We start from the raw sequence: 22,020 nt of genomic DNA, 5'->3' as shown, positions 1-22,020 counted from the left end.
CTATTACCTACTTTTTGAGACAGTTGCTTCATTAACAAAGAAGCTACATTCCAAGCAGGTATCTATTTTCTTACTCTATGAGCTCATCCATTTATTTCCCCACAAATATTTACTGAATGCCCTCTACGCCCGTTGCAAGCGTGTGGAATATATCAATTAACAAAACTGACAGAAATTCCTGCCCTAGGGGCGCTTCCTCATAGATCTGGCTCAAAACTCTGTTAGCTGTGGGTGTTAGCTGCAGGTCGTAGACTTATTAAAAAGGAAAATCAATTTTACAATGAGGAAAATACCTGGGGAGAACACTGTAAAAACTATCAGAATAAATAAGCCTGGGTAACCCCAGAGGAGGAGTCTGTACCTGTTCGGTAATTGATGGAAATTGGCTTGCTGCTGGCTGGGCTGTCCCCACGGCCAGTGACGGCGTACACAGTGATGGTGTAATCGACTCCGGGTTTAAGGCCGGTGATGGTAGCTGTAGACTTGCTCCCAGGCACAGTGATCTCCTGGACAGGGCTATTTCCTCCTGTGTGACAAAGGGTTAGCTCAGAGTGTAAGGGGCTCGGAGTTCCTTTGGCATCCCTGATTAATTGAATTAACATATAGAAAGCACCGTGTAAATCACATCTTTCTGCTTATTCCTTTCTAAAGGGTACTATTAACACGTCCTGAACAGAAAGGTGTATTTATGCATGTGGTAAGTATATAAAAATTGGGAGAAAATTACAGTGAATGTTATTTTTAACATTCCAGCTTTAAAATGTCACTGAGTTGGACTAAATTAGCATTCAACGGGGAAGAAAGTGAGCCTCCAGCCCAGGATTGCATATGATGTGTGCTTTTTAAAAATTCTAATGGAATATACGCGTGTTGAATAAAATTTAGAAAAATACACAAAACTAAAAAGAGAAGGAAAAGATCACTTGGTTCACCACCACCAATCAGATATTTGTGAATTTACAGTCCTTTTCCCCTCAACTCCAATGTTTCCCTTCTAGTTGTATTACATAAACAACTTTTTATCTTGCTTTTGTAACCAATTCTACCATCTATGTCTTTAGGCTTTCTTGGAAAAGACAGGGCCGTACTGATGGGGCTTGCCAAAGTTTCTTTAATTACAAGGGTCCACCGTTGGGCCTCCAAGGTTACCTACAACAGAATCTGACTGGATCAGGATGAAATGGCATTTCACTGCTGTACCTGTTTCTCCATAGGTGATCCTGTAATACCGCACGGTGACGGCAGGCGCATCCCAGCTGATCAGCAGGCTGGTGGGGGTGGCAGCAACCACTTCCAGGTCCCTCGGGACATCAGAAACTAGAAGGGAACACGAGACTATTTTCACGTCCATCATTTTCAAATAATACTCAGATTTACTCTGTCGGTTTTCCAGATAGTTGGCTTTTAGATTATTTCAAACGAGAACGTACAGACTATGTGAAAAGAGCAGAGTTACAAATCATGAATAATTCAAGGCAAGAGGTTAAGGAGCCCATTCATGTTGTGATAAAATGATTATTTCAAATTTACTGTAGGGCTTTTTTCCTCCCAAAGTTTTATTTTGAAAAAATTTCAAAACTAGAGAAAAGTTACAACAAGAATGCAATGAACACTCTGCGTGCTTCTCTCAGCTATTTGCTAATTGGCGACATTTGCCACATTCTCTCTCCCCCTCTCCCTTAACCAGTCGAGACCAAGATACAGGTACCAGGATGCTGCTGCTCCTCTAACCACGTCAGCATCTATTCCCGAAGAACAGTGATGCTATGATGCTAAAATTACATTTTTAAGGGCCCTTTGAAACGGTGTTAAGTTTTCTACATTTTTAATAGAACTTGATATATTAGAAATACAAAAATACCTAAATCATGTGAGAAATTTCTCAGGATAAAGAAATTACCTTCTAGAATATATTCTAAGAGGGAGATTTTTCTCCACATCCTCTCGCTTCCCTCTCCATGTCTCCTAAACGAGATCTATTTTTTTAAGAGATGCCCACAGATAACATCAAGCTCTTTCACACAACACACAGACTGTGTCAGAGAGGACTGAGACCAGAATACCTGTTGATTGCTGGCCAACCAAGGCAGGACTTTCCTCTTTGCCATTAACAGCGATGATGCTGACCACATACTCTGTGCCCGGATTGAGGTTGGTGAGGGTGATGGAATTCCGAGAGGGAGGCACTCGGTCTTTCCGAGGTCTTCCACTCTGGTGCTCAGGGTGATGGCGGATCTCATAGCCAGAGATGGGGGCTCGAGGCGCCATCCAGTGGACAGTGAAAGAATTGGGGGTAATATCAGAAAAGTCAATGCCGGTTGGGGAATCAAGGCCTGTTTTTCCCACCCAGGGGAGGAAGAGAGAAAAAAAAAGATACCACCAGATTAGGAAATGGGAAGACTGTAGGGAAAGTAACCGTGTCCAACATTTCTGTTCTTTTTCATCAATACCATGGTTTGCCATAAACCTCAGATTATGATGAGAATTTAGTGCATTTTTGGAAAATTAATAAGAATTGAGAATTATCTCAAATTCAAATCACTTAGTCTTTCTGGGATTTCTAGTCTGTTCCCGTTATAACATTCACTCATTCTATTGAATAATCGACTGATGCCAAGTATTATAACTCGTGCTTGAAGGCAGGTGAACTATAAACTAATGAATATAGTAAACTGTCCTTTCTTTAAGAAAAAAAGACATTCATATTTAAGAAAGGATATGATATTTAGGGTACTCAATTCAACGTCTTTCTTGTCACAAATGAATATTTTATCAAACTGAAAGAAGACATGAACTTGCTGGCTTAGTAACAGAATGAACATACAGAGCTGATAATGACCGTGTCAGGGCAGCCATCGGACAGAGCAGCCTGACGGAGAGGGAAGTCCACCAAATTATCTAAATAACAGAGAACGAGATACTCTTCTCGGGACATGTTTTTTTAAAGGGTAGATAACAGAGTCTCCGGACTAATTTGTTAGTGGTCAAAAGTCTGGGTAATTGTTGATAAGGCATCGTTTAATTTTTAAAACAGTGATAAAAAGTACTATAATGACAAGTCTATACATATTACCACCACCCAAAACAGGGATATGTTTTTATGTCCCGTAACAAGAGATGTATTTTTAGAAGTAACATTTCCTTCTGCTATTTAACATTGGTGGGTGAAAGCTCCTGGATAAGTGTATTGCCACCACGACTCACCTGTTTTCTGTCTTCCTTTAAGAGGCGTGCTCTCGTGTTGCTCGTACACACTGGAGACACTGATTAAGTATTCCGTGCCAGGCAGGAGATCTGAAGAGGCAAATGGGACTTATTTTAAACTTGTGCTTGAGAGGTGGTGAAAAAATGACGCACTCCTGGGACTATTCCAACTGATGAAATATCTGAGCATCTAGCCCTATAGCTTCCTTACACCTAAGGGAATGTCACTGCCTGGAGAGGTTCTGAAATGAGGCAAAGAGGAAGGGTCACCTTGCCCCGCAGCCTCTCTAAGCCCTGCCCTCGTCCCTCCTCTGTGACTGTGCCTCAGCCAGGCGTGGAGTCACAGGCAGTGGCTGCAACTCAGTACTATTTCTCTCACCCCCCTGACAGCAGGTCTGTTGAAGGCACAGGGTAATAATTACTGTGGCGTGTGGATTATCAATTATGCCTCACAAGACCCCTATAATGTAGTTTGTTGCTTTTAAAAGCAGCTCTATTGCCACAGGAAATATTGTACATACTTAAAGTGTACAGTTTGATGGGTTTTGACATAAGTAGAACTTATGAAACCATCACTATACTCAGGATAATGAACGTATCTATTACCTCCAAAAATTTGATTTGCTATAGTTATCTCCATTTTATAAATGAGAAAACTGAGACACAGATAAGTCATCTTCTTTATTTTCCCAAGATCATACAGGGGTAGACTTAGGACAGGACCAGTGGTCTTAGTGAGTAACCTTTACTGCAAAGGACCCACGGTCCAGAGGGAAAGCAATCAGAAATCACATTGCTAGGCGATGTTATCATAGTGTGAACACCTCAGAGTGTACTCACACCAATCTAGCACTGTAGCCTGCACACCCAGGCCATCGGGTATAGTCTACTGCTCCGAGGCTGCAATCTGTACAGCATGCACCGTGCTGAATGCTACAGGCAACTGTCACACGGTGGTAAGGATTTGTGTCTCTAACTAAAGAAAAGGTACAGTGAGAATATGGTATTGTAATCTTACAGGACCACTGCCATATGTGAGGTCTGTGGTTAACCGAAATGTCAATATGTAGAACAGAAATGAGCCAAAAAGATGCAGAGTAAAGTTTCTACCCTTTGAACACCTACCCACAAGCCACTCACTCCCCTGCACATCGACACCCTTCAGCCTTTCTGCACAGGCTCCTGCAGGGCTTGGAAGAGTGGTAGGCAGGGGCCTGAATATGGATGTGTGGATTCCTCTTCCTCCTTTCTCTAGGGCCAGGGGCAATGTCCTAACCACTGGGGACCTGAATTGCTTCTTTTAAAAAAGAGGATAATAATGACACCTCTAGGAGGGAAAAGGTCATTTGCTGCATTAAGATCATAATAAGGTCTTAGGACACATGCTTAACACGTGACAGGCCTATAGCTTAGGTGGGATAGCGTCGTGACATAGGGCTTGTACACTCGGTGATGCTGTTACCACCGATTCCCAAGTGCTCTAAGCACCAGCCTGTGGACCTGGATATGCAGACAGAAAGATGTTCTTGTCTTCAGCCACGGTATGAGAAGCCACGATCATGGTTATGCTGAGCTGCTTAACTTGGTGTCTGTTTATCCAAAACATGTTTGAAAGAAGGAGGGTATTTTCAGACCATCCTTTGGTAACACACCTAAATGTAAGCCAGTTTTCCCTCACTGAGAGTCTGGTGCTACTGTTCTAATATACTTTACTATCACAGTACAGTGAAAATAGCCAAGAAGTAATGTTTCTATGAAACTCTGCACCGTGCTGCAGCTCACTCTCATTTTCTTTCTAGTTCCAAAATAGGTGAAACTAGAAAGAGACAACTTTCATACGTTGTTGCTATTTACTTAATGTCACTTAGAAAACATCTAAGTCCTTAGCCTTCTGAGAAATCCGTCCAATAGATTCTTTATGAACATTAAACTATTGACTCTTTCTTCAAACGATTGGCTCTTTCTTCTATCCCAATCAATCAGTCAACATTTCTAAGTTTTCAAAGGCTAAATAGATCATCTGCTGACACTTAAAACAAACTGCTCTGAAATCCTCACTTCTTTCTTTCTCTAAAGGTTTGGATGTAGTCGTGTCATTTCTTTCGATATTCACTTATTTGTATGTGCTTATTTGGGAGCCAAATTTAACAGAAGTCTTGGGACTTCTCTGCCAGTGTGTCTCCACTTTGATTTCTGAAAAGTTGAAGGCATCAAAAAGTATATGAAGATGGCAACAGACAGTACATTTTTCAAAATGTATGGCGCTGCAGGTGAAACGAGGTCCAGCCTGTGGCTCCCCTGCGGCGCCCCTGTCCTCAGCTGCCCCTCCTTGAGCACTCGGGATTCATTTGCGTGCTCTAGGTTAGTATTCATGGAACTGGCATGTTCCACTGCTTACTTGTCAAGACCACCACGTTGTCTGAGGGAGAAATGGACAGCTCTGCCACGTCGTCCTCATTTTTCACGGGTGAGTAGCGCACCACGAAGTTGGTCAAATCGATGGAGGCGGGCGGGGCCCAGGTGACCCGCATGGTGTCCGGGCCGATGTTGGTGAATCGCAGGTCAGTGGGAGGAGGGACAGCTGGTTTCGAACAAGAAAGCACACTAAGTGAATGGAATTTTACAAGTCGTGCTAAAGAAAAAGGCTGAAAAGGTAAAACCGATTTTTCATGCACCAAAGAAACAGAGTGATAATCATGCAAAACAGTCCAATCTAAATCTCCGCTAAATCACAACGTACTACTACTGTTAAAAATAAAATGTTACACATAGTACTGTTAGGCCCCTTTAACTTTCTGCCATGATCAATGTGTTTTTTAAAAAATACTTTCAATCTACTTTAAAGTATGTTGATTTTTAAGTGCATTGTTAATAACACTGAAGATTATTTTATCCCAGGCCGAGGAGGCTTAAGTTGCCACACAGCAAAGAGAAACATAGCAGTACTTTCCAAAGAAACACATGCACACAGACAAAAAGACAAGAGGGTCCTACATTTCCCCCAGATGTCTACAGCTACTGGCAAAGCTACAAGGCTATCCAGTGAGTTCTACTTACAAGTGAAAAGGGTTCATGCAAATTGGTTCTCAGCGGTGTTTCTTCCCATGCAGGGCAGAGAACCTTTCAAATGTTGCATGCTTGTCCCCAGACTGTGGTTAAAGAGGTGTTTCTTTACCTTGGGATAGCAACAAAGCCTAGTATGCTCCAAACTTTTTCTCCTCCCTTAAAGCAACCTCCAAGCACCCTACCCTAAATTTTGATGGGTTTTTACTCAGCCACAAAGAAGGAAATGGTAAGATTACCAAAGCACAGAAGGGAGAGATGATGGTATGATTGGAAGTATATTTCTTATAATTAACTGGTGCTTATTATACAATTAGGCATTCGGGTTAGCCTTTTTCAAAAAAAAACTCTAGGTTTGCAATTTAATCAATCTTTGCTATCTTATATTTAATAGGCCAGATATCTAGATTTCTTTAGCTCTATATGGATATTTGTGGTTTCAGTGAAAGTGCCCTTAAGATTACTTCATACTTTTTTTATCCAGTCAGTTTAGAGTACACATTTGATTCCTCCTTCCCCAATCCATCCTGTCCTAATCTCCGGCCAATTGCTGGCTTCTCTCTGAAACATCCGTAGTTAACCACAGTAACTGGTGGCAGCATGCAACACTGTCCATGGCTCAAACACAGAAGTTTTCAAAATTCACCCGTTTGCTGTGTCAGCGTGGTAGGGGCACTCTCTCCGCCATTAATGAGAGTGATAACGCTGATATCATAGTCAATGCCCGGCTCCAGCCCTGTGACTGTGTAGTATCCTACTGAGGAGTCCACAAAATCTTCAAAAATAGGGATACCTTCTCCTGCTGCAACTACTGTGATGCGGTACCCAATAATGGTGGAAGAGTTTAGCGGGGTCCACCTCAGGCCGATGCTTGAATCGGTTATATCAACAAAGCTTAGGTCAGTGAGTTGGGGCACCTCTATTGAGTTACAAAGCAAAGAGGGGGCAAAAGAAAAATAGAGGCAAAAAAAAAAAGGAAAAAATAAAGCAGTGTATATCAGGTTACCAGTAGTAAATCTGATGGAATGTTAAAGCAATGATGGTAATAAGCGACCCATTTCAAATTCTCTGAAAAGACTTCCTAAACATCATAAATAGTTTTTTTCCCTGGGACAGCAAAACAGGTTACGATATTCTTTCAGGGATTTTCTTGCATTTTGAAAATATCCCTAAACAGTACAGATTGTAACTATTCAGATTTCTAAACATCATAGGCCTGCTTAGGATGTGAAAGCCATTCCTAGAACCCAGACATAATATCTGCAGTGAAGATCAGCAATGCTTTAAAAAGTTCTGTTTTAGGAGGAAAATATAAGCTTGCATAAAGAAGCTTAAAAAAATAATTGGGTGATGAACTGGGTTTTTCTTCTCCCAGACAAAACTCATGACAACATCATGGCCATAACACTAATGGGTTATGAATATTTGGTATGGAATGTGCTATCCAAAGGCCCATTTAGGCCAAGGACAGACAGGCCTGAGATCAAGGCTATTGCCAATATTTTGTTTAACTTACAATCAAAGTTATTTATTTATCTATTTATTGATTTTTCATACAGGGTCTCACTCTCTTGCCCTGGGTAGAATGCCATGGTGTCACAGCTCACAGCAATCTCAGACTCCTAGGCTCAAGAGATCCTCCTGCCTCAGCCTCCCAAGTAGCTGGGACTACAGGTACCTGGCTAGTTTTTCTACTTTTAGCAGAGACTGTCTCAGTCTTGCTCAGGTTGGTCTTGAACTTCTGAATTCGAGCAATCCACCTGCCTTGGGCTCCCAAAGTGCTAGTAGTACAGGCGTGAGCCACGATGCCCAGCCTAATTCACAAAGTTATTTAATCAGCATTAGTAAATGCATTCTGCCAAACAGTGCAAAGGAACATATAATCCATCTAATGGTTTCATTCTGGTACGATCCAGTTTTGGACAAACAACAAACCTATCCCGAGATAGGCCTTTACAGTGTTGTCTTTCAGCCCACCAAAAAGAACACCCTGAAGGTGTGCTCTTTACTTTTTTTCTTTTTCCAATTTAAAAAGGAAGGATTTGAAACTGCAGGATGAAGAATTAGACATGTCAACCAAATGCTATTCCGGTGCTCACCTACAGAGACAAGACTATTTTATAGAGTAGCTACTACAAGTTGATACGGACTGTAAAATCAGGCATGAACATACCGAGGGGCTGTATTTACCATGTTACTTTGAGCCTGTCAACACTGAGTACAGACACATGACAGCGTTTTAGTGATTTTCCACGTGAGCAGACAGTACAGAGTTAAGGCCGTGGCTGCTGCTCCGTTCCATACCCGTGGCGACAAACAGCACCCAGTGAAGCACAGACAGAAAAGCAGTGTTAACAGCAAGCATTTGTCCACACAGCCACCTGACTTCACGGTTTTGGAGAGTGCAGTTGGGAAGTCTGCATCAAATCCCAAATATATCTGACACCCTCAGCCACCTGGGGATTACGATGCTAATCCCCACTCCTACTGAAAGTGCCACTCTGAGGATCACGGTTTATTTTTCTGTTACCTGGGATGATGGTATCAGAGATAGGGACACTTTCCTTGTCATCTTTGACAGTGTAAACGCTGACATTGTATTCCAGGCCGGGACTCAGGTTTTCAAAAGTGCAGGAATTCTGATCGGCATGGACCACTTCTTCCAAAGAATATCCTTGCTGGCCGTTCGTAGGGGTTGTGGTAATTCTATAGCCAGAAATGTCTGCAGTAAACAGAAAGGAGAAGTTACTACACAGAGCATTGGTGATTCAGAGCGTGTTTAACTAGATTCCCATGAATGACCCACAAAGGGAACTGGAAAAAGGACCTTACATTTATTGTCAGGAAGCAGTTCAATGTAACGCCTTCAATTTAAAACAAGAAATGTAGGGAAATGATTACCCAAAGCTTCCCTGCTTCAAATCCCAGTCTTCCTCTACCACTGTGGCTGCTGTTCCTTAACCAATCCCCTGAGGTCAGCTTGGGGACATTCCATTCCACCTGCCCGAGATGGAGTCACTCTCAACCTTAACCACATTTCTCCAAAGAGGGCTCTCTTTATTTTAAAGGATAGAACCTCTTTACAGGAAAAGAATTGAGGGAAAAGAAAAAGGGAAAAGTAAAAATAGTGATACTTATTCTAGAAAGAATAGTAATTACTGATGACTTCAAGAATCACAGAAATTGGGCAGTAAACAAGTTGAGGGGGAAGAGAAAGACATTCAAACAAAAACAGTGATGACTAGAGTTCTGCAGGGCCAGAATGAATGTGAGAAGAGAAAGTGAATTAAAGTTAAACTTTCTAGAGGGCAAGGGAGCGATGGTATGCTTTGTCATTGGGAATAGGGTGAATGCTAAAGTGGTAGATACAAGGTAATACAATTGGATGAGAAATTAGCATTTAGGTCATTGCATTTGCAAGGGACCATCCAATGGGCAGGTTAGAGCACTGAGACTAATTAGTGACCTGGCTGCTAGCAAGCATGAGACTTGCCAAGTTTAAGTTTCAAATTCAGAGTAACTTGACTGGAAGTACTGTATCTTTGGCTTGAACTGTTTCCACAGGTAACAGAAGCTTCACCAAAATCACTCTCCTTTAGAGGGAGATTAAAAAGGATATTTTGAGCTAGTTTCATTCTGTGAGATTGCATACATTGATCAGATTTAGTGATAATTGCCTTCGCTGTGTGCCCACGCACAAAATAAGGACTGTATCAGAAAAAAATTTTATAAAAATTTTACAATAATTTTAGCAGTAAAATTAGAAATATTAATAATTACATGGCGACTTAATACATCCCTTATATTAAGAACTATAGTTGGTAAGGATGCAATCAACATTAGTTGAAACTTCTGTTTGTGCTTAATTCAGAATTTTCTCAAGAACAAGCTCTGTTATATCTCAATAGTGATTCCTTAAAACAATTACATTTTAATACATATTTCTCATCTAAAGAGACTTCCATGTGGTTTTGGCAAAGGTGATAAACAACTAAAATTTCCTGTCATTGCCATAGTCATCATGCTACTTGAATATTTTAAGACCTATCTTTTAAAGATTTTAGCATTTCATAGATAATTTTCACTATGTATGAATAAGGAGGTTAGAAAAAATCTTCATTTCAAGCTTTAAAAAGTGTCAGGGAAGCCTCTAACCAAATTTCTCAGTGTGTACCAAGCATAAATGAAAACAAAACAAAAAGAAAATTAAGTTCCAAATATATAATGTTGCGTGTGAGGAGAAAAAATAGTTATAATCCCAGCTTTGTAACATTTAAACTATGTGACTTAGAGATAGGTTAATTTTTTCTGAGTCTCAGTTCTCTCAGTCTGTAAAACTAAGGCGTTCCTGCTTTTTATCACTCTTGGATTTTTATGGTACAACTCATGACAAAATAGATATTTATAAAAGTTCAAGGAATCATAAACTTAGGATCCACAGTAATTTACAAAAGAGAAATTACGTAATATAACTGCAGCCATTTGTTTGGCAATTTTTAATGCCTTGAACAAAGGGCACCTTCCAAAATGATTTTCTCCATGGCCAGGTGTGGTGGCTCACACCTATAATCCTATCACTCTGAAAGGAGGAGGCGGTCGAATTGCCTGAGCTTGCCTGAGTTCACGAGTTCAAGACCAGCCTGAGTGAGAGTGAAACCCCCTACCCCTTAAATAGCCAGGCATTGTGGTGGATGCCTGTAGTTCCAGCTATGTGGGGGGCTGAGGCAAAAGAATCTCTTGAGCCCAAGAGTTTGAAGTTGCTGTGAGCTATGATGCCATAGCACTCAACCTCAGGGCGACTGAATGAGACTCTGTCTCTAGAAAACAAAACAAAACACCAAAATGATTTTCCCACAGTCCTGCTGATTCCTATGGCTCTCTTGGGCTCTGCCTTTCCCCGCAGCCAAGAGCATGGTTCTCTATGATCTAAGTAAATGTGCATTAAACACTTGCATGCACTGCTCTAAGATGTACGTCATACACTGCTATATTTTTTGTGGTAAGTTGGGTACTTGTAACTTGGACACTTTCTCTGAAATGGACACAGTTTCTAAAAGCTTTGTCTTGGGAAGGTACCGAATATACTTGCCCTCTGACACACCCCTGCCTACCTGGGGTAGTGCTCCTCTCCCAGGAAACTGTAAGAACTCCAGTGTCAGGGTTGGTTTCTAGGTGCAAGTTTGTGGGTGGGGACAATGCTGTGCAGAAAGAAATTTCAATGTCGAGTTAAATCTAACACAACACTCTTGGCCTATAGAATGTTTCCTTCCTTCCTTCCTTCCTTCCTTCCTTCCTTCCCCTTCCTTCCTTCTTTCCTTCTCCTTTCTTCCTTCCTTCCTCTTTCCTTCTTTCCTTCCTCCCTCCCTCCTTTCCCTTCCTCCCTCCCTCCTTTCCCTTCCTCCCTCCCTTCCTTTCTTTTGCAATCAGTAAAAATATAAAAGTTAGAGTATGAAAACATGATTGATAGTCATTCTGTGACACAGACTTTTTTATGACTAATGATCTTACAATGCTGCTGTGCTTGTTTCTGTCTTGCCAGTTCATTGATCTTCTTGACATGGAAAGAACATTTCTGATACCATGGAATATATGGCATGAGCTGCACCTGTTACTCCAAACTTAGAAATAGCTCATCATATAAGTAGGGATGAGATATTTCCCCTGTGCCATTCTCATAGTAAAAAGTGATACTGATATTAGCTCTTATCTAAAAACTAAAAGAAGAGGGAGGAAGAACTCTCCATACGTGTGACCACTGTGTTGACGATCGGCGGATCTCTCTCTTGGCCGTCTCTCAGGACTTGGATGGTGTAGACATATTCCACGCCGGGGGTCAAGCCAGACACTACGATGCTTCCTGAGTCTGAGGTCACTTCTCTCGGTGCTTCCCCTCCCTGGCTTGGCCTTACACCCAGCTAGAAGATGGAGAGCAAAATAAACAGGAAAGACAAATATTTCCAGAGCTGCATTACTGCTAAGAGGCTGTGACTATGTTTTAAATAACGGGAACTTAGGAACTGAGCAATGTACTTTTAATAGGAATTGCACTGGGGACTTCCTTTAGCTCTATTATATACTTTAGCTGGAAATTCCCTCTACTGGGAGCCAGGATAGGAGAGGTATATAGTCTCTTCCAAACTGCATTAAGGTGGCTTGTCATGGAAGGTTCCAGAAAAAAATGTCCTTACATATTGTTTTGCTTGATAAAGAATCCCCTGGTACAAACCAAAAGTACACAGGTGCTTTGGGCCACAGGGCAGTTCATTTGTAGTCTCTCTGTGCCGGAAAGAATCTCCTAGCTCTCTCTTTAATGAGTTATTAACATTCAATTCACTTTTCGTTGCCATTTAAAGGCACCAGCCCCTGTAGCACTTTGCAAAAATACACCTTTTGAAGAAATATGTGCACAGCTTCAATTGCATGGGGATAAGTTACAAAAGAAGAATTAGAATGAATGTGCCCATAATTTAAAAACCTTTTAAGATTTCATTTCAAAAACCTAGGTAACACTGTGTTATCAATCAGTGTTCAACTCTAGAGATAGCCTTGGTATATTATAAGGCTTCTGAATTCAGAATTAAAGGAAATTTAAAAGATACACTGGCAATCTTCAAAAGGGTTTCTCTCTGTTTAAGTGTCATCGTCATCAATATGTCCATTTGCATATCTCAGAAAGGAAGAGCTCTTTGGTGTGTTTTATTTTAAACAATGATTTAGTTTTGATTTCTGGTCATAATAACTATTTCTCTCTACACTCCACACATCCAAGAAAGGACTGCTGCCCAACATACTCATTTGTATTCATCCCTTCTCTAAGATTATTACTTTAAAGAACATGAATCCAGATAGCCACAGGAAAGACCTTAATCTTAACTTCTATTAAGAGATTCACCCGCAGGGCTTGGAACAGTTGGAGATAAAATTGATCGGATAAAAATGTGATTTTTAAGTGACTTTGTGTTTAATTGGTCTCCCTAAATTGGCTTTTGTGGACTTGTTCACGCCCATTTGGAATAATACATCAAATGAGGTTTTCCTGTATTTTAAAAACATAGATCCCTGAGAGAAAGGATAGAGAAGATAGCAGCCACCACCGCCAACTCTGTGCTAATGTTTTGTCCTTGGCAAAGCGCTTTCCCAGCCTCCTTCCATCCTTCCAGCAATTCAGTGAGGTAGGCAGGACGTAAGTACTCTTAGCTCCCAACAATGTGTCAAAGAAGTATGAAAAACAGTAGATAACAAAACCCAGGTCTCATGCCATTGGAACCCTGTCTCTACCGGATTCAGAGAAAACATGAGGGCACCCTAGGGCTGTGTGGCAAAAAGTTAGGAACATCTGCAATTTACCTTGAAACCAATCCTTGGAGCAGGTGTCCACGTGATCACAATGGTTGTCTCGGTCACCTCGGTGTTGTAAGGTGGAATGGAGCTCTGAGGCTGCACTGCAGAATGGAATCAAGACATATATTCAAACCTCAGACTACAGAGGATTGCATGGAATAGTGATAAGTACTTTCGTTGAGAACCTCAACATAACTGACCAGTGGGTAGAAAATGTAACATAAGTTCCTTCATTGGTGACAATTTGGAGAAGATCAGGGCTTCTCAATCTTTAACATGCCACACAAATCATCCGGGACCTGGCTCAAATGCAGGCTCTGATCCTCTACGTTCAACATGGGGGTAGGAGTTTGCACTACTGACAACTCACAGTTAAGGAACTTAAAGGAGGTCCTTTGCCCCATGACATTACAGAATTTAATTTGTGACTTTCCATCATCTTGGGGATTTACTTAATGATAACACATTTCCCTATATTGGCAATATAAAGTCCCTTACAGAATGTAAATCTGGTCACTACAAACCAATCTTTTTTTTTTTTTTTTTTTTGAGATAGATTCTTTACTCTGTTGCCCAGGCTAAAGTGCCCTGGCATCCCCCTAGCTCACAGTAACCTCAAACTCCTGGGTTCAAGCAATCCTACTGTCTCAGCCTCCTGAGTAGCTGGGACTACGGCACCTGCCACAATGCTTGGCTCATTTTTCTATTTTGTTTAGAACAGACGGGGGTCTCACTCTAGCTCAGGCTAGTCTTTCACTCCTGAGCTCAAGTGATCTTCCTATGTTGGCCTCCCAGATGTTAGAATTACAGATGTGAGCCACTGTGCCCCACCATGATTTTGTTTCTTAATCATTAATTTAAGAACATGATTAAATTACATAGATGGTGATCAAAAAATTGCTTCACGCTGAATTATTCCATAATGATGACTGATTATTTTTGGTTGCAATAAGAGATGGAGATATAAAAGTCAAACAAAATGTGCCATCATGAAAGCGCCTTAAATTCTAAAATTTTTTTCCTAAATATATAATTATTCACGAAGAATAATAAATACTATTAAGAGTTAGTATTTTACCAGCAATATCAGGAATTATAACACAAGGTTATCTCACATTCTTTTAGCATTCTGACACAGTACTAGTATTTCTCTTAGCGAAATTATTCCTTTAAAAAAAGAAAAGATTTCTTCCCAGGTTTTAGCACCAAAAGAAAAGAAAGAAGGAATAAAGGAAGGAAAGAAGGAGGGAAGGAAGGGAGGGAGGGAGGAAGGGCATGCACATATAAACTAAATATAGTCCCAACAATCTTGCGAATCTTATTATAAATTCAGAAAAGGGAGGTCTCAGAAGATATCTGAATTGAATGAGTTAAGTTCAAGGATTTTCAGTGTGTGAATTCCCCTGGTCACATGCTTGTTGCCATCATAATTCCTCCTTCTTTACTTCCCAGCACAGTTCTGTTCCCACTGAAAAAAAATCCACTGGCTGCACTTATGTTCCCTTACATGAGGCTGGGAGAGGAAGAGTTAATCTCCAGGGTTACACAAATAGGGACTGAAAAGTCTTCAGCTTCCAGTCTTGTTCTGCTCCAATTTTTTTTTTTTTTTGTCACGTGGGAGTTTAGGTTCCACATTGCATTTCTTCCATTTGTTTTTCCAGTTTAAATTTTCATGTGTAATTTTTGTCCTTCCTTTTTGTTTTTAAAATTTTTTTTTGTAGAGACAGGGTCTTGCTCTGTTACCCAGTCAAGATTCACTAAATCCTTCTGCCTCAGCTTCCCAAAGTGCTGGGATTACAGGCATGAGTCACCACGCCTAGCCTAATTCTTTTCTTTTTCTTTTTAAAATACTGTGTGAGAAAAAGTAAAAGTTGTACCCGGGCCACTCTGTAATGACTACTTTAAGGGCTGAACTGAAGAACTACTGGTTGAGCGTTTCCTCAGCATGTTATTTTGATGGTGTGTTGGGGCAAGTAGGATGGGTGACCCGTGGTGCCTTCCAGTGACTTTGAAATCATACACCACTTGGGTGCTCCTGACTTCGCCAAAATTCCATGGCAAGCTCTGTATGACCATTTTTAAGGGCCCACAAGAAATAATTCAGAGAACAGTCAGTCTCTTTCATGGGACATCTGTAAAAGCCACAGCTTTTCACAAATTACCCTCTCCTCAACTGTCCTTAAGGCTGGGTGTTTCCTATGGCTTAGGCAAGCCAGCTAGCTAGAGTCTTCCCAAGTTTAGCATGAGGCTCCCTGCCTGGGAAGACCATTACAGGAAAATCACCAAACCACAAACCCACAAATTGATGTCAAACAAAGGATGTGACTGTATGAGCTATGGGTTCTGGCAGGTCTTGTTAGATGAACTGCTGGGCAGTTAAAGAAATAAAATTTGGGGCGGGGCCCATAGCTCAGTGGGTAGGATGCCGGCCACATACACCAAGGCTGGCAGGTTCGACCCCAGCCCAAGCCTGCTGAACAACAATGACAGCTACAACAATAAACACGCGAGCATTGTAGCGGGCGCCTGTAGTCCCAGCTACTTGGGAGGCTGAGGCAAGAGAATTGCTTAAGCCCAAGAGTTGGAAGTTGCTGTGAGCTATGATACCACAGCACTCTACCAAGGGTGACATAGTGAGACTCTGTCTCAAAAATAAATAAATAAAAATAAATAGGTAAATAAATAAATAAAAGAAATAAAATTTGTCTTATCAATACAGAAATAAGTTGAATTTTCCTTGGAAACAGCCTTCTCCTCCCCCCCAACTTTTCTCACATTTGTGACTAGAAATTTAGCACACGTTATAAAACAGGGAAAAGTTATTCCCAGGATTCAGCTTAGTAAGAAATTTAAAATAATAATTTCAAAAACATGTGAGCCCTGCTGATGTTTACAGCCTCAGGAATGCTTAAAGTTCAAATGAAGCCGAAGCTGGAGAACTCACTGGCTCTCCAACTGCTTACACTGGTTTATTTAAAACTGGGCTTGGTGGAGCTGTTTTTGTTAACACTCATTCCTCAATCGGTCATCTATTCAACGGATATTTTTGGCAAGTACTCTATGTGTCAAACCGGGCACTATAGAAACCTTAATCTAATAAAATTAGTTTTATTGACTATCAGTATTTAAATGCAAATATAATTATATTTTGTATATATATACTGTGCAGAGCATAAAATGACGCATCCCCTATATATCGGTGTCCAAAAGTACTTAAAATATATTGATCCCCACCTTCCACTTAATTATTACTAGTATTATTTAAAATGCTCTTTTCTCTTCTAAGCACACTATTTAGCAAAAGAAACTACATGAAATACGTCTTATGTTAAGGACTGAAAAAGACAACTGTGTTATGCTACATTTCCCTGAAATCTCCATTCTAATTCTGCACAAGACATCTGCAAGAAATGGATACTTATGATATTTTTTTAAGTATCCATTACATTAATTACATGAGAGGAGCTTTTAGACTAGTTCAGAACTATACTATGTAACATAAAATAGCAAAAGTTTAAGGTAAACTTAACTACAAATTAAAAGCAGGTCATATGCTTATGATTAACTATTGCTTAGGAAAAAAGGCTTCATAGAGCAAATTTAAATGGAAATAAATTTTTGGTAAATTATGAATTTTTATGGGGAAAGTTTATAGAGAATTTTCATTGGGAAATACATTTCATAGTTATTTACAAACTAATCCTGCCTTTGTATTGACTTTTTGAATGCTTTTTTAAATCTATATTTTTAAATTAGTCAAAGAATAAGATTTGTTGGAACCTCTTAGAAAATCGTGAACTAGTACATGGTTGCAATATATACTGAATAAGGTGCTTATGTTAGCAGCTTTCAAAACTCAAAATGTGGAGTTGAAAATACAAATAACATCCACCTAGAAATAAAAAGTTTCATAATTCTTTGTAATATAAATAGAAATGTACTTAATAGAAATCGGTTTCTGAATAGAAGCCTTCATCGTGATGTAGACACGTAGCAGATTTAAGACCAGTTCCTTTAAAATGTTGAGCATGGGGATAGAGGAGATCAAAAGTTGTTGTTAGTATTTTTCTCCTCTGTGGAATTTCAAGAGTAATTTAAGAGAAAAAGCTATTCTGTTCTGCAGAAGTACTTTAATCTTCTGCAGCCAACACTCCACCAATGATAAAGAAATCATTTCTTGGCTTCTTGTTCTATCAGTGGGTTTCCATTCAATTTGCAGAAGTTTTTTCTATTCTGCATTTACGGTTATCACTCAATGCCAGAAGTAACAGGATGCCGAAATACGCCCTATTTTTTTTTCTTGCCTTAAAGAGTATTTGGTAAATTCCTTTAATACAATAGAATTTAATTTTTCCAATAACAGAATGCTTTAAACCCAGGCTACTCAGAGTACCAGCTGGCCCTGGAAGACATAAGGAGGTTGGCAATGTGTGTGCACACTGCTTCCTTCATCAAGGAGATCTGGCTTCCAAAAAATGATCAGCTGAACCAAACAGCGCACTTTGTGATTTGCATTCTGGCACAAGCTGCTTCTCTTGCTGCAGACAGGTAGCAAAGAATTCATGAACTAGCAGCCAGTCCACAGAGCACACTTCTAGTATGTATGCTTTAATTTATGTAAAAAATTAGTGTACTAATTTATGTAAAATTTAGTATGCTTTAGATTATTTTTAAAAAATTGAATGAAGAATACAGAATGTCAATATAGCTAGGGACCTATCACTAAGAAAGGCATTTAAACTTTGACTTACGAGTGGTAAACACGCCAGTGACTTTGGGGCTCTGTTGGTTGCCCTTGACAGCAGTGAGGCTGACCGTGTACTCAGTGGCGGGCTGCAGGTTCCTCACTGGGTACTTGGAGGCGGAGGGCCCCACGTTGTATTGCTTGGGCTGGCCGCCTCGGGTAGGGCCCACGGTCAGTCGGTACCCTGCTATCCGGGCCCGAGGTGGCGTCCATATCACCAGGACACTAGTGTCTGTCTCATTGATGAACTGGAGGTTTGTGGGAGCATCCAGTTCTGGGGAAAAAAGACGAAACATGCCAAGAAATATTTAGGTCATTACTTACCATACTGAGCTCTTAAAGCTTCACTGAATCTTCTCAGTTTTCTCTCCTGAAAGCTGAAACTAAGCAAAACTCAAAACCCTGGGGGAAAATTGAGCAGTTCAAAGACCGAGTGAGTGCTGCATGGAGCTGTGCGCAGTCCTGTCAGTCAGGAGAGATGGCGGAACATTTTTGCTTCGCTACGTTCCTTCAAAAAGTTGAATTTTCCAGCAAGACCTTCCCATCACTCTCAGAAATTATAGCTGTATTATTACAATGGTATTTTTTTTTTAAAGGCAGAAGTAAAAAAAAAATGTTTTTGAAAAGTTCAGAATACCTCTGAACCCCACGGTTTGCTCAGAGCCAGACTGGTTAAGGAAAGAGGGAGAAACCTCCTAAAATGAGGGCAGGAAGCAGCTCCAGAGGGGTCGAAAGCAACAGTCTATGCATTTATAAGATCAATAGTCTCTTGCTAGGGAAATAAAAGTTATTTTATGGTTTGGATTAGACAACAATTACAATAACTATAGCATGCACTCAGAACCTCAGATTCAGGAGAGGATGCTGAGGAGTTTGCATCATCAGAGAGAATCACAAAGATTGTGGGTTTTCTCCTTGAGAATGATAACTACTAGCAGTTTCCCCACAGAAACTTCATCCATCTTTTGGAGGGAGGAAATCTTGAAGAGGTTGTCAGGTATAGTAATTCTGAGCACAGGCTTTGTAGTCAAGAAGATGCAGGTCACAGACCCAGCTCTGTGGACTCTTAGCTCTGTGACCTTATTGCAGAACTTTTTTTAAAAAGTCTCAGTTTTCCATATACATCCAATAAGCACAATAATATCGTCCTTTATAAGGTCAAAACAAAGAGTAACTATGAGAATTATGCTCATAAAGAGCTGAGCAGATGACCTGGTCCCACTAACACTAGAGACTTGGCAATTATCATTCTTAAATGAATTCTACTGAAAGTGTTAACAGCCTACATTATAACTCTGATCTATTTAGTTACATGAAAATGCAATCAGATTATTAATCCATGCCTCTATTAGCAAAGGAAATTCGATTCTCTTAAATTTCCTCCTCTTAGTGTGCCCTTCCATCGGTACATGCATTTTGGAAATGGGGTATCACTTAGTATCCATAGAGCTTGCCTAAGTTTTATTTTCAAGTTTACTGTGCTTTATGTTCCTTATATGTCCCTAACTGACGGGGCATCTTCCTCCTTCTAAGCTGTACGCCGAGGCATGACTGCTTTGCTGCCCCTCACCCCACGTTGGAAGTAAGGGTGGTGAATTTGGTGGAGAGGTGAAGCCAGGAGTGGGACGTACTGGTTGTCTGCTGTGCAGTCAGAGGCTTGCTCTCCCTCCCGTGGTTGACAGCGAAGACTTTGAAGTAATAGGTGACCCCGGGGGACAGCCCGCTGATCTCCGCAAAGGTGTTCCTGCTGGGGGGCAGCCTCTGCCCGTGCTCCCCAGGCAGGTTCACGGGGATCACTTCCACGCGGTAGCCCGTCACCGCACTCTGTGGGGGTGTCCACATGATGGTGACCTTCACATCCGTCACTTCCACAAACTGCAGGTCTCTGGGAGGGGGAACTTTATCTAACAGACAAGAGGCAAAGGGTTAGTCCTAATTCCTGCTGTAGATTCCGTTTTAAAGAGCCATTTTCCCTGGACATCTTAAGCAGCTCATAGAGCCTCTCGTTTTAGAGCTATGGTAAGTTTTGTCCCTTAACCAGACAATATGCTTTTTTGGCGTATATTTTCATAGTTCAATGAAAGAAGATTATGATATTAATTTTTAATCAAGAAGGCCAATAGCTGGCTACATTTCACCTAAATTCCTTAAATTTAGGGGAAAACGAATACATAAAATGTAGGAGCTGTTGCTAGAGGACAAACCACCCTCTCTCAGGGACAATTGTTCCTGTCCTCTCAGGATGCTAATGAAATGAATACAGGCCAAGAACGGCTTTGTTCTCCACAGAAGGCAGGTTAAAGATAACCCTGGCTAAGCTCTAAGAGATAGGGTACCACGGGAATTGTCTATTTGACGTTACCTGCACGTGGGACTCCAGTGGTTTCTTGCTGGATGAAGACTGGAGTACTTTCCTGATTTTCTTCCACAGCGTAGATGGTGATGTTGTACTGAACGCCAGGTTGCAAGTCGCTGAGGGTCACGGAGTTGGCGGTCTCAGGAAGGGTGAGTTCTGTGCTGCTACCTTCGACCGATGGTGAATAGACTATTCTGTACCCTACAGAGTCATGAGGAAAAGTAAGATACACAGGCTCTATGAAACAGAGGCTTTTAAAAAAATCATAAAACCTTCCTTTTTTAATAGCCCTTAGCATCTTGCTTGATTAGATAAGAGCTAGTGATTCTCTGTGACTCTTTTAATATTGCCACTTTGTATAATAATGATTATTCAGCACAAAGATGAAATAAGAACACTCATGCAAAGCTTTTTAATAATAAATATCATCCTTGAAGACCCACGATCCATAATAAATGTCAATTAGAGAAGCCATTAGGTGAAAATATTCGTGTTAAACCCATTTCTCCGCTTTGAGCTCTGGATGTTGGGAGCAATCCCTGAAGCAGCAGAAGCACAGTGTTGTCAAGCAGTGTCTGCGTCTTTTAGGGACGTGAATGAGAGGCAGGTGAGTCACCTAAGAAAGCAACTCAGCTACCTCTTTCAGAATAAATCTCACGGCGAGGTTTTCAGGAAGATTCCCTCCAATCCCGGGAATGCTTGCTTTGATGTGCCAATGAGCTGGCATTTTACAGATTGTGTGTGTGTGTGTGTGGGGGGGGGTAAGGAAGTTGGTAAATGGACTGGAGGAGAAATGACACATAGGAAATAGGGCTGGAAGACTTCAAGGTGATCAAATGCACATACACATCTCGGATAATTACATGGGAGATTGGAGGCGAAGTGCAGGTCTACAGGCGGAATCTCCTCCCTCCCACCCCTGCCATTAAGATTGACATAGCAGTCAAAGGAGGAGAAGGCTGGCTGACCTGTGATGGGAGCCTGGGGTTTGCTCCAGCGGACAACAATCGAGGTGTCATCAACTTGCTCCACACTGGGGTCAGGAGGCGCGTCGGGTGCTAAGAAAGAAAGAAGGCAGGGTGGGAGGAATGGTCAGGAAATGTCAAACCCAGGCCTGTGTTTGACAGAAAAAGATCCTTTTGACACCATGTAGCCCACGTGTACCTGTTGTCTGGGAAGTAGACAGGATCAGACTCTGCTCCCCTTCCTCGGATATCTGGTAGACATTTACAATGTATTTTCGGCCAGGAAGCAGGTCAGGGATGTTCACAGAAGTGGCTGTGTTTGGAAGATCTGTGAAACAAAGAGAAAA

General features: G+C 41.0%; 1 protein-coding gene across 2 annotated transcripts in view; it reads right to left on the bottom strand.

Annotated features, from left to right (window-relative positions):
• Positions 1-22,020, bottom strand: part of FN1 (fibronectin 1) — a 63,955-nt gene that overhangs the window by 19,869 nt on the left and 22,066 nt on the right. The window contains exons 16-29 of one of the 2 annotated variants that reach the window (XM_012802144.1): positions 21,873-22,001; positions 21,677-21,766; positions 20,715-20,909; positions 19,984-20,256; positions 18,360-18,626; positions 13,615-13,709; positions 12,014-12,182; positions 11,379-11,465; positions 8,798-8,989; positions 5,603-5,785; positions 3,205-3,294; positions 2,064-2,333; positions 1,201-1,317; positions 362-526 (exon numbers count right to left, since the gene is read on the bottom strand). In XM_012802144.1, coding sequence (XP_012657598.1) covers positions 362-526; positions 1,201-1,317; positions 2,064-2,333; positions 3,205-3,294; positions 5,603-5,785; positions 8,798-8,989; positions 11,379-11,465; positions 12,014-12,182; positions 13,615-13,709; positions 18,360-18,626; positions 19,984-20,256; positions 20,715-20,909; positions 21,677-21,766; positions 21,873-22,001 — 2,322 coding nt within the window. Of the gene's footprint in view, positions 1-361; positions 527-1,200; positions 1,318-2,063; positions 2,334-3,204; positions 3,295-5,602; positions 5,786-5,823; positions 7,187-8,797; positions 8,990-11,378; positions 11,466-12,013; positions 12,183-13,614; positions 13,710-18,359; positions 18,627-19,983; positions 20,257-20,714; positions 20,910-21,676; positions 21,767-21,872; positions 22,002-22,020 lie in introns of those variants that run through there. The other variant, XM_023510325.1, reaches the window with a different exon arrangement.

The sequence above is a fragment of the Otolemur garnettii genome, unplaced genomic scaffold, assembly GCF_000181295.1.
Source record: "Otolemur garnettii isolate 467f Iridium unplaced genomic scaffold, OtoGar3 scaffold00013, whole genome shotgun sequence".
In the NCBI taxonomy this organism is placed as follows: Eukaryota; Metazoa; Chordata; class Mammalia; order Primates; family Galagidae; genus Otolemur; species Otolemur garnettii.
This window is presented reverse-complemented; position numbering and strand designations above follow the sequence as displayed.